Source organism: Littorina saxatilis, linkage group LG5 (genome assembly GCF_037325665.1).
Source record: "Littorina saxatilis isolate snail1 linkage group LG5, US_GU_Lsax_2.0, whole genome shotgun sequence".
Taxonomy (NCBI): domain Eukaryota; kingdom Metazoa; phylum Mollusca; class Gastropoda; order Littorinimorpha; family Littorinidae; genus Littorina; species Littorina saxatilis.
The window spans coordinates 14,946,233-14,964,240 of NC_090249.1; the positions used below are offsets into that span (position 1 = coordinate 14,946,233).

At 40.5% G+C, this 18,008-nt stretch overlaps 1 protein-coding gene and 1 long non-coding RNA gene across 8 annotated transcripts in view; one reads left to right on the forward strand and one right to left on the reverse strand.

Moving 5' to 3' along the window:
* Positions 1 to 18,008, forward strand: part of LOC138966381 (uncharacterized) — a 223,948-nt gene that overhangs the window by 56,383 nt on the left and 149,557 nt on the right. The gene's annotated exons all lie outside the window — the stretch shown is intronic.
* Positions 1 to 18,008, reverse strand: part of LOC138966365 (axotactin-like) — a 146,079-nt gene that overhangs the window by 15,238 nt on the left and 112,833 nt on the right. For 5 of the 6 annotated variants that reach the window (XM_070338570.1, XM_070338567.1, XM_070338569.1 and 2 more), the window contains exons 16-27: positions 16,332 to 16,472; positions 14,977 to 15,159; positions 14,370 to 14,598; positions 12,954 to 13,058; positions 11,931 to 12,073; positions 11,336 to 11,587; positions 10,593 to 10,934; positions 8,369 to 8,506; positions 7,352 to 7,529; positions 6,019 to 6,095; positions 5,584 to 5,669; positions 3,194 to 3,226 (exon numbers count right to left, since the gene is read on the reverse strand). In XM_070338570.1, coding sequence (XP_070194671.1) covers positions 3,194 to 3,226; positions 5,584 to 5,669; positions 6,019 to 6,095; positions 7,352 to 7,529; positions 8,369 to 8,506; positions 10,593 to 10,934; positions 11,336 to 11,587; positions 11,931 to 12,073; positions 12,954 to 13,058; positions 14,370 to 14,598; positions 14,977 to 15,159; positions 16,332 to 16,472 — 1,907 coding nt within the window. The remainder of the gene's footprint in view (positions 1 to 3,193; positions 3,227 to 5,583; positions 5,670 to 6,018; positions 6,096 to 7,351; positions 7,530 to 8,368; positions 8,507 to 10,592; positions 10,935 to 11,335; positions 11,588 to 11,930; positions 12,074 to 12,953; positions 13,059 to 14,369; positions 14,599 to 14,976; positions 15,160 to 16,331; positions 16,473 to 18,008) is intronic. The other variant, XM_070338568.1, reaches the window with a different exon arrangement.

Sequence of the window (18,008 nt, forward strand, 5' to 3'; positions counted from 1 at the left end):
AATAACAGCTAGGCTTGGGGGTGTGCGGGAGAGAAAGAGGGAGACAGGGAGATAGTGAGATTGACAGACAGACAGAGAAAGAGGGAGATAGTGAGATTGACAGACAGACAGAGAAAGAGGGAGACAGGGAGATAGTGAGATTGACAGACAGACAGAGAAAGAGGGAGACAGGGAGATAGTGAGATTGACAGACAGACAGAGAAAGAGGGAGACAGGGAGATAGTGAGATTGACAGACAGACAGAGAAAGAGGGAGATAGTGAGATAGACAGACAGACAGAGAAAGAGGGAGACAGGGAGATAGTGAGATTGACAGACAGACAGAGAAAGAGGGAGACAGGGAGATAGTGAGATTGACAGACAGACAGAGAAAGAGGGAGACAGGGAGATAGTGAGATTGACAGACAGACAGAGAGGGAGACAGGGAGATAGTGAGATTGACAGACAGACAGACAAAGAGGGAGACAGGGAGATAGTGAGATTGACAGACAGACAGAGAAAGAGGGAGACAGGGAGATAGTGAGATTGACAGACAGAGAAAGAGGGAGACAGGGAGATAGTGAGATTGACAGACAGACAGAGAAAGAGGGAGACAGGGAGATAGTGAGATTGACAGACAGACAGAGAAAGAGGGAGACAGGGAGATAGTGAGATTGACAGACAGACAGAGAAAAAGAGAGTATGTGACAGAGAGCAAAATCCAGAAATAAGTAACAAATTGATCATTGCACGTATCACAAATGATAATGCCATGACTGCTTTTGCAAACAAGCATGATGCTCCAACACAAGCAATACCAACAGTGAAATGTCATTCTTCTTCCATCCAAAGCACTGCATGTTTAAGAACAAATTAAACACAATTGGCATACATGTACCGGCAGCCTCATGAAATCGCTGCTGAGTGTTCCAGTAGAAACAAAATTGTGGACCTTATCATAAATGTTAGATTAAATAAAAAATATTATAAAGAAAAAAATGTAATGAGAGGTTTTACAACTGTTTGAAGAAAAAGAAGTGAGTCATGCTGATAAACACTTCACAAAAGTTTGGTCCATGCATGCACAGTTAATACCTCAGGCAGTTAGTTGAAAGAAAGAAAGGTCCTCTTAGAGTCAACAAATAAAACCAAACAAGGCTACAAAAGAATGAATCACCAGAAATTTGAAAAAGGTCAGTAGTTTTCAAAACCAGCCTTGCACAGACAAAATATATTTTGCTGTTAGCAGGCACATTTTTCAACATACTAAATTCGATCAGTGTATATATTACAGGATATTAAAAATTAAAAATGAATGCCCCCAAAACAACAACAAAAACACAGACTTGGAGTTGCTTCTAAAACATTTTAACCCACACACACCAAGAACAAACACAAAAACAAACACACTGATGAAACGTATGAGTGCTTTATAAAGATTATGCTTAAACTTTGCTTGTTGACTGCACCAGTGTAAATTAACTATGGTGACATGTAACAATGGAAGTGGTAGATGTACAGGTGTAATAAGTCAAAATATACTGTTGTGATGTTTTTTCATGTTCCGCTGCATTTGTATGCATTCAAACTGCTTGAGTATATTGCCAATATAACCTTTGAACATATTTTATTTTGAAGTGCACATGTACATGGGTGTATAAAAAGTTAATGCTCTTAAATTATGCAAGAATAACCCGGCACACATGCACACGCACATGTGCACACAGATGCAGATGCACACACATACGCGCAAACTGACACATACACTGAAATACTTATAAACAAAAGCTGTGAAATTTAGCATGATGTTCTGTGCAACATTCTTGTCCAAGCAAACCATATTACAATCCTTTGCAAATGTAAGCTGAAACAAAGCTTTCTTATGCTTAATAATTCCGTTGTGTACACTTTTCTCTCTGTTTGGATCATCTACAACTGTTTTGCTTCCCTTTTAACCATAAACTATCCCATCAATGTTCAGAATAAATGTACTTAATGAAGGCACAACAGACATGAATAGTGTCAAGTTAAGGAGATCAACATAAATCAGGAATGCAAAGAAATTTACCAAAGACATAAACTTTAGAAAAAGTCCTATACCTGAACACACAAGACACAGCACTACACTTAAGAAAAATGGAGACACTCGTAGAAATGGAAGTAAAGATATATTGATACAATCTTAGAAACAGGAGTAAAGAAACAATCTTTGAAATAGGAGTAAAGTGACACACTTACAAAGAAAAATGAAGGGATCATTACAACAAGAGCAATCAAGAAAGACACTTTTTTTGGTTGTAATTAAGTATGAAGTATTCTCACAGCTACTAACAGTGTTTTCAAAGGTAACACATATACTGAGAACTTCAAACAGTTTCTAGCATAACATAAAAACACACTTGAATAAGACATAAACTTTGCTGCAAATAACATGAAAAGCAGTACAATGAAAGCAAAGATAAGCTACAAGTAATTGCATGAGGGACTGAAATACCCTCCGAGAATAAATATGCGAACCTAATCACAAAGCAGCAGTGACTAAGAAAAAAAAAATCCAGCAAAATCTAATGCATCCATTTCTGGCGGCTCAAACATGTGCAAGGCATGGCAGCTGCAAACATCAAGTGATTGGCATCTGATCACAATCTGCATGAACATTTTACCACACTCCTTCACCCAATGTAGGACCAGTTGGATTGTTAAAACTCCCATCTCAGTCATAGTATTACGAGGAAAATTAAAGTGCATACAAAGGGTCACGCTCATTGCACAATTATGTGTAAATGTTGCATTTTTCAAGTGTGGTAGCATTCCACTGATGTGAATTAGATGATGTTAATTAAGTCTTAATCAAGTGTTAATGAAGTGTTAATTAAGTGTTAACCAAAGCAAATCACTTAACATCAGCGCAACCCTTGTATATTAGTATGTAATGTATACCGATTTTGTGTGTGTAGTAAGGTGGTGCTCTCCCTTTACTTAGCTCAGCTTGGGTTAATTGTTCCCATGCCCCTTTCCAAGAACTCTCGGATTTAAAAAAAATTGATGAAAATCATGACTGCACCCCTTTTAGAAGAGATTTGCTAACTGCGGAAGAGCAAAAAACCCACCAGGAAAACCCCTACCTGGTCCAACATTTAATTGGAAGGCCTGCAGCAAATGCACATACAGAACGAGAAAAGGATGAAATGACAATTGATGGGCTATTTACTCACTATCCAGCTTCCCTGTGAATCTAGCGGTCTCACCTGAAGTCATGTAAGTCAACCAAGTCAGAAAATCAGGAATGGTTATGGTACACACACACTGTACAGTCAATCACAAGAACCAAGGAGAAAAACAGTAAATGTAAATACATGTAAAAAGTATGTACACGAACCACGGAACAGTGTTAATGAAGAGAAAGTACCAACGGCAACATTTTATTTTGATTTTTATGACAGGAGTACCTGTGATGAAAGGACACCCTTGAGACTAACCAAGTGTCCCTACATTGCAGGTGGCCACTATAAGGACAAGAATATTTTGGTAAAGTTAATGGACAAAGTGAGAACAGAAGATGTGCTCTGGTGGGAAGTGACTTTCCCTGCTATATTTAACCATTACGGTTGTGCAAAATGAATTTGGCTAAAGAGCAGATTGCCCATACACACGTACAAACGTACAGCAAAGGTAAATTAATTGTTTCACACTTTTGCCTCTCTCTTTTTCTCCATTCGACTTTATCTCCATCCCACATGTTCCTTGGTGTAATTGTTACCAAGCAAAGATCTATTTTACCATAAAACAAAGTGTAGTCATCTAACTCTCTAGATTGCAACTTAAATCTGTAAACAAAAATTCTAAAGTGACCTTGTCCTCAAAAACAAATGTGTAATATCTAAATAACCTACCTAAATCAAAAGTGAAGAAATAGTAAACAGTGTAGAAAATCCTAAACCAGAACTATGCAGAAGTCGAGGGGATGTTGTTCATGCTTATTCATGCCTTAATTAGAACGTAAAAATGTTCAGCTCAAAAGAGACAATTCCACTGTGAGTTTAACTGAACAAATATTTTGCCTTCCTCAGTGAAAAATTAAAATAACAAACAAAACAAAAATACACATGCAAACACACTGATAAAATCAAATCAGATAGTCAAACATTACAAACAGAAGAAAAAAACAGTAAAAGGAACAAAAAAAGAAGAAGAAACAAAATGAATAGATAAAAAACCCGAAATAAAAACAATAATAATATTTTATCCAAAGACAAAAAAGACAGACACAGAGACACACGAACAATCATATGCCAACACAATTAAATATATTTGTTTGTAAACATGACCTATTTCTGGCTGAGTTAAATCCTCTTCAGAAATCATCTAATTACAATGTCTTCACCCTAAACGACACCCTAACTGCCCCCCCATACAACCCTCCACTAGAAAGTGAATAAGTTGAATGCTGCAAGTACGATCTACAGCACTTCAATCAAAGTTTGCTACACTATACTGTTGCGACTGTAAAGAACAAGACAAGAGGTAAAAAAAAGGTTCAAATCATTCTTCATTGTTGCTGTGCCTGTTTTCGCTTTCCTTCTTTTCCTATAAGTAGAAAACCTTAGTCACTTGAACGCAACAATACAATGTTCTAGATGATCGAACGTGAAGCAAAGACCTGTACGTGTACGTGTAGATATTGCGTCACCCGTGACTCACTCTTTTCTCCAATGTTCCAAATACATACGTTGTTTTGCTCCCACCAAGACTGCAGATCTTGGCAAACGCATGACGTAAAAACAAGATTTGATGACGTCGTTACCCATACACGTTCCCGTACACGTCCTCAAAAGTGCTGATCTAGATCTTGCTAATATCAGCAAACTGGTGATCTTTTCTATTTTTTTTTCTCTTACATGTTTTGCAATGTGTTCATCACAACCAACTTTCTTTACATAGCAATCTTTTCCCATTATACTTTTGTTTTTGTTTCTTTAAAAACAAAAGTTTTTGTTACAACAGCTGATGATATCCTCAAAGAAATTTAATTCTTGCATATTGTTTGATAACAAGATTTGCAGAAAGTCACACAAAAATCATTGGACCAGAAGTTTCTTTTTTTCTTTTTTTTTGTTTGTTTTGTCTCGAACTCACGACCTCCCGATTAGGAGGCCGATGTCTTACCACCATGCCACTGCGCCCGTCATTGTAATTTACTTATTCTGGAAGAATTAGTTTAGTAAGCCTTTGCATGAATAGTGTATGCATTTGCACAATTTATTATTATATTAGATTACACAAAAGAAGTTTGCTATACAAGCAAAAATATACAGATGACTAAAATATTCAAGTTTAAATATTCTAAGCAAAAGTCCATAGAGTATTGTACTGAATTTTTTTCTTTTAAACTGTAAATGAGAAAAAGCTGAAGACACTGATGGATTTTCACAGAAACAATAAGCAACCAAAAGATGGGGTGCACCATCAAATTAAAACAGAATCACAAGCATACCAAACAACAATGCATGCACTGCAAGAAACTGAAGAATCAGAACAGCAATTACTACATGTATATACATCAGAAGCTAGTACATTTTAACAAAAATATAAGTTTTTTACTTACAGTGAGGTACATATTCGTTCCTTCGCGTTTGTAAAACAACTCATGCAGCTCTCCATTGGCAAAATCTCCTGAAACCTTCATACGATCTGGAAAATAAAGACGATAGCCATTAACTTCAAGCTAGTTATATAGCCTTGGGGCTTACCTTAAAATGTGCATGATCATCAGTCATTCTGCGTAATTGGAAAGAAAACAGACCAAGTAAGGTCCTTCTCAAGAAAGAGTATATAATCATTACTATTTGGTGTCTTAAACATTCCCTGACATCTCCATCAAAAACACACACGCATGCACCAACGCACACACACACTAATGCAACCACTTTAGCTCCAAAACACAGTCCCACACACACACAGACACGCACGCACACACACACACACACGCACGAATGCACACACATGAACGCACACACACACACACACACACTAAACTTACATATTCCAACCTCCTGATTAGTTTCAATCAGCACATTGCCCTTCGAGTCCAGGCTGGCTAAGATGTAGTCACCAGACCTACAAAAGAGAAAAAAAAACCACAACATTTGTTAAAACTTTTTTAGAAAGTTAACATTTATTTTGAGCAGAACACATGCATGACTGTCACATTCTGAATTCAGTAATTCATTCTGCATAATGTATATGTGCCGGTGTGCGTCTGTTTTGATGTCTGTCTATATACGTGCCTGTATGTGTTTGTCTGTTTGTGCTCCGTCTCAGTGTCTGTTTGCATGTGTCTGTCCAGGTGTTTGTGTGCCTGTATGTGTCTGTCTGCGTATTTGTCTGTGCAAGGTTTATATATGTGTGTGTGTCTATGTTTTTATACATGTGCAATGTGTGTGTGTCTATGTTTTTATACATGTGCAGTGTGTGTGTGTCTATGTTTTTATACATGTGCAGTGTGTGTGTGTATGTTTTTATACATGTGCAGTGTGTGTGTGTCTATGTTTTTATACATGTGCAGTGTGTGTGTGTCTATGTTTTTATACATGTGCAGTGTGTGTGTGTCTATGTTTTTATACATGTGCAGTGTGTGTGTGTCTATGTTTTTATACATGTGCAATGTGTGTGTGTCTATGTTTTTATACATGTGCAGTGTGAGTGTGTCTATGTTTTTATACATGTGCAGTGTGTGTGTGTGTCTATGTTTTTATACATGTGCAGTGTGTGTGTGTCTATGTTTTTATACATGTGCAATGTGTGTGTGTCTATGTTTTTATACATGTGCAGTGTGTGTGTGTCTATGTTTTTATACATGTGCAATGTGTGTGTGTCTATGTTTTTATACATGTGCAGTGTGTGTGTGTCTATGTTTTTATACATGTGCAATGTGTGTGTGTCTATGTTTTTATACATGTGCAGTGTGTGTGTGTCTATGTTTTTATACATGTGCAGTGTGTGTGTGTCTATGTTTTTATACATGTGCAATGTGTGTGTGTCTATGTGTGTCTATGTTTTTATACATGTGCAGTGTGTGTGTGTCTATGTTTTTATACATGTGCAATGTGTGTGGGATTATGTGCATGCACACATGCAAGTGCCGACTAAAACCAGTATCTTAGAAAATGGAGAAAAGAACACACCCCACAGACAATTAACATCCTAGTACAAAACATGCACAGACATTGATGAAGTGCACAAGCAATATAAACTGTGCTAACAAATTATTGCACCCATTTTTGTACCCCAACTAAAACATTCATGTAAAAAAATGGGTGCAATAATTTTTTTGCACAGTTTATAAAGAGACACGAGCAGCAAAGACAACTGACGTAGAGCTTTTGATGTAGACCAAAGCCATGTCCATGAGACTCCCTTCTTGGTTGGTTTCCCTCGTTCCTGTCGTCCTGAAATTCAGGCTGAGTTGCTCCGTCACGCTTCGCTGAGCCGATAGTGGTAAGGTGAAGGTGTGTTCAAGCACTGACTGCCCGTCCAGTAGCACCGAGGCCTCTGTAAGATATGTTAAATTAAGTGTTATTTAGTATAAATATAATTTAAACACTTGTTTTACTGTGCCTGTGGCTGGTGGGTACCACCAGTCACAACCCCTCGGTCAAGAAGCGTGCGTTCTTTCCTGCATGCTTTTTATGGTGCATTTTTGTGTGAGCTGATGTCAGGTATATTTGACTGTCCAGCAGTTGACCGGTCATTTGATAATTTACCTGCGCCCGGGTCGCAGCAGCGCTCTTCACTCTTAACCTTCACGCTTGGACTTTGTGCAAGAATGGAAACAAATGGTCTGCGCAGCTCCCCAGCACGGTGGCGGAGGAACTTTCTAAAGAGGGCTTTGACAGCAAACTAGCCCTCCTTCACGCCACCAAGGAGGACATTAATTCGCTCAAACTCAAACGCGGCCACCTTGTCGCTACCTGGGCCACCATACTCGCCCTCCAAAAAGAAAATGGCGGAGCTACACTGGCAGGCGAAGACGATACGGCGACAGGGGGCACAGTGGTTCAGCTGTTGTAATATTTTGGCTACAGATGTTTGCTGGGTGAATTGCTTGTTTTGTCGCCACTGAACTGGTACTGTAATTATAGAGTAACTAAAGACCCAGCATCAACTAAGGCAAAAACAAGTCACACACACATCAAAAATATAAAAAAACACCATTTGAGGAAAATAAGGAGAATAAAGAAAACCCGTCTATCAACTGATGTCCTTTAACTATATGTTCTCACTCATCATTGTCAAGATTTTTCAAAGTTTGAAGGTCATATCAAATTTTTGCTATCTCTGTCCCTCTCTCTGTCTCTCTCTCTAAAACTGCTGAAAAAAAGTTCTCTCACCATTTTCACAGTGGATTCCAGAAAAGTCACTCTCAGAGCAGTCGCATGTAAAATTTCCAAAGCGCCACTGTTCATAACAGTAGCCCTTGTTCAGGCACGTGTCATCGGAGCACCCTGAGTCACAGGCAGGTGTAAGATCTGTTGACAAAATAGTATTAGTTAAAAGACCAACTTAATAGTTGGAAACACTGGCAAACAACGTAGTCACAACTTGTCCTAAAAGTTCTTCGTTACAAGTCAATTTGGCTTCATCCCTAACATGTTTTATGTCCTATCATTTCAGCATCCAACGGCATAATTATGGCCATGGTACAACATTCCTGCCTTAAAATGTTTTACAGTCACCAACATCACTGGGCAATCATTACTAGTAATACTTTTTCTTGGTTGCAGTGGGGATATATAATCCAAGTCTGCGTGCAACTAATCACATGTATTTCCACACTATAGCCCTTTTGTACATTCAGTAAGTGTTGAACTAGAACACATACTCTGCTCTCTGTACATTCAGTAAGTGTTGAACTAGAACACATACTCTGCTCTCTGTACATTCAGTAAGTGTTGAACTAGAACACATACTCTGCTCCCTGTACACCTGGGTACAAAGGAGATTCTCCAGACAACATTTTATGGGAAACCAAAATTTCCTTTGCAAAAAAAAAAAGAGCTCGGTACAGTGGTACCTCTATCTAACGACTTTGGAAATGTTACCGAAATTCGGTCGTTATATGGAGGGGTCGTAACATGGAGGAGTTGGTTTGTTATGTTTATGTCCGGGTCCGTCACTGATCCGGATTGAATGACATGGGCGTTTTGATTGATGCCGCCCACAAAGTTATGATATTCTTTACTAAAAACGATTATGGTAACCAGTTTTCTATTCAATTAATTACCCACACAAAGTTTTCTTGCCCCGTAACTATTAAAGGGTTAAGGTTTGCAATAAACACACTGAGGTCGAGCAAAAGCATGTGTGACAGGGAGACTACCGTCGCCCTTCACAGCAGACTCTGCAGAGTTGTTCGCCTTTGAAGTAGGCAATACCTGTGGATTGTAGAGTTCTGTTTGTGATGGGGTCTGGCGGCTTTTGTCTCTCTGTAATGTTCATGGATTCCTTTGCGAATGCATAACAGTTTTTATAGGGCTTAGAAATAAGCTCTAAAATTCTCAATCCTGATTGATTGGACTTCGCCTCCAAAGGTGATTGTGGTGTTTCGGCACTCGGTTACACATGCGGTCCCAAAGCATGCACATCGATAACGATGTCGATAACATTACCAGTTACTATGACAGTCATACGATACCCAGCAAGGATTTGGTTAAAAACAAAGACACAGTGTCCCAAACGCAAGGTACCGAACGTAAAGAACGGCGGCAGTGTGTTGAAACTGATGTAAAATTGTAGCGAAAAGCGTCAGTTTTCACGATGAAACGCTCGCTCCTTCAAGGGACATCACTGCACTTCGGACTGTCCAGGGAGTTGAGTAATTTAGGTCACTCCACTACTCATCTTCAAACTTCACTGACGGGATTCTGATGCTAATTTATTGATTCAACCAAACGCGCGGTTGTATATCCCGTCACTCGGTCACGGATCGGGGAAAGCAAAAAAAAGTTCCAGATTTCGAAACCATGTTCCGGCGTTGGCCATTTTTAGCTTGACAGAAAACACTTGCACGTGCTTCGCTGACGTACATCGCAAAGTTTCATGACGTCACCACAACTTTCGGTTTTGGTTTGATGTGCGGATTACTTTCATGACGTTTCTGTAACTTTGCGTGTTTTTAGGTAAGAGTTACTGCACAGGTCTGTGCGAAATGAAGCAGAGATCTTGCAAATGAGCTTTATCTAGAGTCATAATAAAGTATTGACCTGAAATAGAAACGAAAACCCGTGGCTTAGCTGTTTGCGTGCCGAAGTGATGTTGTACACGCAAAAGAATTTCCGCAAGTTTTGAGCGTCCGTATCACGCACTGACTCGACTGGAGATATAATTAGAGTAAACCAAATTCATGATACTTTTGGGAAAAGTCGTTATAAGTCCACGTATGGACGGTCGTATGTCATATCAGAGAGGGGGGCGTAGTACGGAGGTGAGAAATACTAAGACAAAGAACAAAGAAGGAGAAAAAATCCGTCAGAGAAAAGTCGGTCGTATTATTGAGCGACCCGTAAAGGAGAGGGGTCGTAAAGGGAAGTACCACTGTATTGTGACATCACTCACCAGAAGTATTTCCTTTTGCAAGAACGGCTTGAGCGAGGTTGACATGGTAGTTGCCAATCCGCATTCCACGGACGCACCCCTTCAGAAACGGAATGGCCGTTGCCCCTTCCTCCCCGATGCCCCCCACATAAAGACGAACAAAAGATGCTGGCTCTTCAGGACTTCTGAACATGAAGACTGTTTCTTTTTGAATGCTGTCCTTGAAAGGGTCTGCGACGGCATACATGCTAAGCTTGAAGCGTTTGTGCGGGATGACTTCGGACTGGTCGCCCAGGATGAGCTTGGTCAGGTTGTAGTACTCCTGGGCCACCACTTGTTTCCATTCACCATCATCAAGTCGTTCTAGAATTCAAGGATGAGGATAAAGATAAGGTGTCATATAGTCCTATAAGGTTACACTCATGGAAATTACGGCTGCTTTCACACTGGGAAAAGCGAGCTATCATCAGTTTAGAATTGCATAAGGAGAATAGCGCCCTCAGCTTGTTTGTTTGTTTTTATCATGCATGCAATCTGTGGCATTTTTTTTAAAGCTGGAGCAAAATAATAATCAATGAGTTACAAGTAGTTCCTGCCCTCAAGTTTTGCCTGTGTAAAGAAAAAGTAAACTTAAAAAAAAGTCACTGACATAACTGACCCTAATTTTTTTTGCCTTGTCATCAGAAACAAACTTGTTCTTGATTTGATTTTGTGTTTGTGCCTAACGTGATTCATTCATCATAACCAGACAAACCAAAACACACCTTCAACAGAAATGGATCCACTAACGATTGTGCCGTACACGTTGTAGGTAAAGATAATGGTTTCCCCATCTTGTAGCTCCAACTGTATGAAGTTTGAGCGATGATCTGAGGCGTACATCAAGAGAGCATCAGGCTGGAATGTGCGAAAGCTCATCACGATGGTCTGATCCAATGGGGCTGGTTGTTTCGATAGGTCAAACAACAGGTAGGCGGCAGTCTCTCCGCTGAAGGTTGCTGCGTCAGCATTGAGATCTGTTGGAGAAGAGGTATGAGGGTTTAGTAGCTGGTTGGTGTGTGTGTGTGTTTGTGTGTGTTTGTTTGTGTGTGTGTTTGTGTGTGTGTTTGCATGTGTATGTTTGAGTATGGGTGTGTGTGTGTGTGTGTGTGTGTATGTGTGTGTCTGTGTGTGTCTGTGTGTGTCTGTGTCCATGTATTGAGCAGGGAGGCAAACACACAAACATGTTTAAAACACACACACCTACACACCACCACACACAGAGACACACCCACCGACAGACAGACATACAGACAGCCAAAAACTCTCTCTCTCTCGCGCGCTTTTAATCCTCTCAGCACTTTGCTTTTGCATGCTCACTGTGTTCACAGTTGTGTCCCTGATGAGCAAAAGGGTCCTGACAGAGACAGGTGTATTCCCCCCACTTCTCTTTGCACGTCCCTCCATTCTCACAGGGGTTGGGCCAACACGATGACATGCAGCCAGTGGACACACCAGCAGACCTGGAAAAAACATCAGACAACAACCAGGTCAGAAATATTTTGCAGTACAGTAGTACAGTGGAATCCCCCTTTTAACAGGGCTGTTCCTAGCTTGTGTTTTAGTGTCAGTTAAAAATAGCCCAGCAGAGGGAATAGTTTGGCTACCAACAGCTGCAGCCACCACACTGTTAAGCTCGCTTGCCTGTTATACCCAACTGCTTCCGCGCTATACTGGGAGATTGACCTTCTCAGTGCATAGCCATGAGAGAGCTACTAGCTGCTGTGTTATCTCTGCTGTGGGGAAAGGATGGGTGCTAAAAACAGCCTGCAGCTAGAGTAGCAGAAATGAAGCCCTGTGAACAGTCATGTTTTAACACCTCAACACATCTGAGAAAATCAGGTCTTAAAAAGGAGGGAGTCTTAAAATATGCCGAGTTTTAACAGAGACGACTGTGGATCTCCAGACAGGTCGCTGAGTCGTGGATGTGCATTGGGTTTTTCTGATCCTTGCTTTGATTTCCTCGTTTATAATTCACAATTTGCTGATTTTGCTTCCAAGGTAGATGAATTTGGAGACATCGTCCACTGCTGGTCCTTCTATCTGTACTGGCTCCTCTTGCTTGTTACTTTGCAGCTTACAGTGGGCTTAAGTAACATTTTCTGATGAAGAATCATGGCTGTTGTGACTCAATTTTTGAGAATAAGAATCTAATCGTGGTCCTGAAAATATGCAACTTTGAGACTCTTTTAGGCGCAACAATCAATGATAACCTTACCAAACATCTGACAGTTAGAAAGATGGACGTCGCAACATTTTCTGCAGAGATAAAGAGAGATTGAAAGTAAGGCAAAGGCAGTGAAAGTATCAGGCAAACGGTCAGAAAAACATGAGATAACATACCTTCCATCCACAAGTGCAGATAGTTCCACCTCTTTCTCGTTGTAGAGAAAAGCACGAATGCAGCCAGAAAAGCCTGGAGTAGTTTCGCTATAGTTGCCCACAACACTGCAAAAATCAATTACGGCAAATTAATTATCACAGCTAGTTGCTCCATTTATAAGTTACAAGTCACTGGACTTTTCAAATATGTTGCATTTCATAATTTTTTTCTCTCCGTGTAACAAGTGCCCTTCTGTGACAAAATGCTTTAGAGCAGATTAGTAAAGCTGTTAAAAATAACTTATTATCCTACATACGTGAGAGAGACGCTCGTGAGATAATAATCGTTCTTAAATCACACGTGTGTATATCATGTAAATGAGGTCATGTCAAGCAAGTCTGGCAGTGACCTGTTTTTCCACTGCTTATGATGCCAAAGTCACTGAGACAAACGTCATTATAGAAAACCAAAATTGCGCTCACTAATTACCCTCAATGAATTTTTAGAACTAACACGTCACGCCACACTTTCAGAGTGACGTTTATTTGCTTTGACGTACTAGATTGCACGAGGCTTTAGAAGAGATCGAGGTTCAAAATCAAGTGTCTTCAATTTAGCTGCCTCGACTGCAGGACATTTTCAGTAAAATACACGTAAGTACAGTATGTAGGATAAACAGAATAATACATGGCTTGCTGTTTCGTACCAGATTTTGCACCAGATTTACACTCGTTGCTTTTTCAAATAGTGAACAGCTCGCTTTCGCTCGCAGTTCAATATTTGAAAAAACAACTGGTGTAAATCTGGTACGACACAGCAAGCCATGTAGTATTCTCTATTTACTCTCACAAGGGATGAAGGAGAACTAGGAGGAGGAGTTAAAATAAGACAGAAAAGCACGAGCAGGAAGAGTGTGGGGATCAAGGAATGAAAAGGATGAGGAGGAGTGGAGTGGGTTTGTTTGTTTGTTTGTTTGTTTGTTTGCTTAACGCCCAGCCGACCACGAAGGGCCATATATCAGGGCGGTGCTGCTTTGACATATAACGTGCGCCACACACAAGACAGAAGTCGCAGCACAGGCTTCATGTCTCACCCAGTCACATTATTCTGACACCGGACCAACCAGTCCTAGCACTAACCCCATAATGCCAGACGCTAGGCGGAGCAGCCACTAGATTGCCAATTTTAAAGTCTTAGGTATGACCCGGCCGGGGTTCGAACCCACGACCTCCCGATCACGGGGCGGACGCCTTACCACTAGGCCAACCGTACAGGTCAGTGGAGTGGGTGGGGGGTTAGAAAAGAATAAAAAAAATATAGGTTTTCAGCTTAGCTTAGTCTTCAAACCTGTCCTTTTAAAAGAGGATATAAAAGAAGATGGAGGAGGACAAGGGAACTAAAATGCAATAGAGTAAGAAGTTGCAAAATTGACTTACTCTGGTGGTATGCCTCCGATGTACATAACACCGTTGAAGTCCAGCAAACCATTCAGTTCTGGATCTAACAGCACAAGCTTTCTGGTTGTATCCAGACTCAGACGCACGTTGTAAGAATCATGCTCGATGAAAACGTAGTGCCAATCACCTTGATTCACTGGTCTTGGAGTTCTCACCACCTCATGAATGACAGTTCCATTCAGTCTGAAGTAAAACTCAACACTGTTGTCTGCAAACCAACAAACAAATTACAATATTGGTCAAATTATCTGCATTTTTTTTTTATATCATCCCAACTTTTTATTATCATTTTTTTTAAATGATTTTTTTTAGATCAAGTTTTAAGTATATAAACTCCACACAACAAATGCTAAAGACGAAAAAACCCGTGAATACTTCAGTTATTTGTGAAATTCAACAAGGAATAAAGTGTGAACACATGAGCTACACAAAATCTCTACAATGAAAAAAAACAAAAAAAACACACACACATACAAGCAAACATATACTCACATGCACGTTTTCACACACACACACACACACACCTAACTCCCCACACAAACACTCACCAACCACACCAACAGTCATAATTACGAGAGCAACTCACCAGAAACAATTTTAACGGTGAACTTGTTGCCAAACCTTGTGTCATTAGAGGTCTGCATGAGCAGCAATGCGCGGTCATGATGTGTCTTGAAATGAAAACCCAGCACTCCTCGTTTCCAGGTGTGTAACATCAGGTGACTCTCCTCTGTCGCCAAGGTGACCAGGTTGTTCAGGTGTTGTTTTGCTATGAGAACCAACATGCAGAGTGTTAAAAAAAAAAAGCTTGAAGTTCAAAGTTTAAGCCTGATATTAATTAGGCGAAGTCAACATCTCGAATTTTACTTCAGGAAGCTTGCGGCACAAAGCTTTAGCACTGAATTTTCAGAAACAAGATTGTGCGAAGTCTTCTCTAAGACAACTATATGGTCTCACAGGCCTTTAAAAAGAAAAACTTGGAACTTGAACAATTTGAGTTCTGACAGGGACTGTGCTTTGGTTGTGGCATAACTCTTTTGTGTCTCTTGTCCCAGTCAATAGACGAATTCCAAAAATAACTCCATTGGGTTTGTATGTGTTGTGGGAGAGTGACCTTTTCTTGCAAAATCTCTGTCAAACATTGCCAATCACTAGCGATGGGAGTGTCCTTGACACGTGCTTCCGTCCATGTGTTTCACAAACACCCCATGTTAGTGATTGGCCCCTCCAATGTTTAGCAGAGGTGTTGCAAGAAAAGGTCACTCTTCCACAACACATACAAACCCGACAGACTTATTTCCGAAAGTCGTCTGTTACCAGCTTAAAAAACTACATCATACCGTAGCAATGATCTATTCTATCTCACTGACTGGCCTAATTCTGTCAATGGTACTCGACCTGCAAAATAATGATCACAGTAATGATTCCTGTATTCTCACCACTGCCCCAGCAAGTGAGGCTGATGGGGTCTATGTCGACCAAAAGAGTGGGATTCCCTGTAGGTGGAGTTCCTGGAGAGGGATTCCCTGTATACAGGGAATACCACAGGATTTAGTTCCTGTAGCGTGTCGCTGATATCGCTGAAAGTCACGTGATGCTTGGCGACATCGGTAGAATTTGATGTTTTTCAATCTTTTTTGATATTTCTTAGAAATTCGAGTATGGTTTGCAAGTTTTATTGAAAAACTCCACCCTGTGGGATTCCCTGTGTACAGGGAATCCCCCTCCAGGAACTCCACCTACAGGGAATCCCACTCTTTTGGTCGACATAGACCCCATCAGCGCAAGTGAGAGGCCCCCGAGTCATGTTGGCCTTGCTTTTTCACATTTTCTGTTCAAACTGATGTAAATTTACCTCCGATTTAAGACTTCCTCCTGTTAAAGACCTGATTTTCTTACATTTGTGAAGGTCTTAAAAGAGAATATCCACTGTATACTCACCACTGCCCCAGCAAGTGAGCGGCCCCAGCGTCATGTTGGCCTTGCCCTGCGAGGGGTGGTCTTGCAGGAACGTCAACTCCATGATGGGTAGCTGCTCCTTGGTGTGGCTGTAGCCCTCGTCGCGTGTTGATTCTGCATTGTCTGTGATAGCAAAAAAGCAAAACAGTCATACAAGATAAGAAAACAGTCATACAAGATAAGAAAACAGCCATACAAGATAACAAAACAGTCATACAAGATAAGAAAACAGTCATACAAGATAAGAAAACTGTCATACAAGATAAGAAAACAGTCATACAAGATAAGAAAACAGTCATACAAGATAAGAAAACAGTCATACAAGATAAGAAAACAGTCATACAAGATAAGAAAACAGTCATACAGGATAAGAAAACAGTCATACAGGATAAGAAGAAAACTGTCATACAAGATAAGAAAACTGTCATACAAGATAAGAAAACAGTCATACAAGATAAGAAAACTGTCATACAAGATAAGAAAACAGTCATACAAGATAAGAAAACAGTCATACAAGATACGAAAACTGTCATACAAGATAAGAAAACAGTCATACAAGATAAGAAAACAGTCATACAAGATAAGAAAACTGTCATACAAGATAAGAAAACTGTCATACAAGATAAGAAAACAGTCATACAAGATAAGAAAACAGTCATACAAGATAAGAAAACTGTCATACAAGATAAGAAAACAGTCATACAAGATAAGAAAACAGTCATACAAGATAAGAAAACTGTCATACAAGATAAGAAAACTGTCATCTATCTATATATATATACGACTTGTGTGTGTGTGTGTGTGTGTGTGTCCGCGATGCACGCCCAAGGTTCTCGATGGATCTGTTTCAAATTTGGTGGGCATATTCAGGTAGACCCCGGACACAACCTGCTCGATGAGATATTTCAACACGTGCTCTCAGCGCGCAGCGCTGAACCGATTTTGGTTTTTCTCTGGATCCATTCCCAGTAACTCTTCCTTATCTTCTCCAGTGTTTTCAGCGTTTATCTCCCTTCCTTCGTGTGGCGTCAATCCATATTCCCGTTTCTATTTTTAGAAGGTCACTGTCGACAACGCTCAATCCATATTCCCGTTATATTATTTTTACTCTTCTCCAGTGTTTTGCACGTTTATCTCCCTTCCTTCGTGCGGTGCGCCCCAAAGCCGGCGTACACCCGGCAAAGCCGGGTCCCCGGCGCAGCCGGGTATTCGGCTCGACTTCTTCCCGGCGAAGCCGTACCCGGCAAAGCGGGTATTCATCTAGTATATATATATATACGACTTGTGTGTGTGTGTGTGTGTGTGTGTGTGTGTGTGTGTGTGTGTGTGTGTGTGTGTGTGTGTGTGTGTGTGTGTGTGTGTGTGTGTGTGTGTGTGTGTGTGTGTTTGTGTGTGTGTTTGTGTGTGTGTGGGTGTGTATGTGTGTGTGTTCGCGATGCACGGCCAAAGTTCTCGATGGATCTGCTTCAAATTTGGTGGGCATATTCAGGTAGACCCCGGACACAACCTGGTCGATGAGAATTTTCAACACGTGCTCTCAGCGCGCAGCGCTGAACCGATTTTGGTTTTTCTGTTCATCTTCCCAGATCCATTCCCAGTAACTCTTCCTTATCTTCTCCAGTGTTTTGCGTTTATCTCCCTTCCTTCATGTGGCGTCAA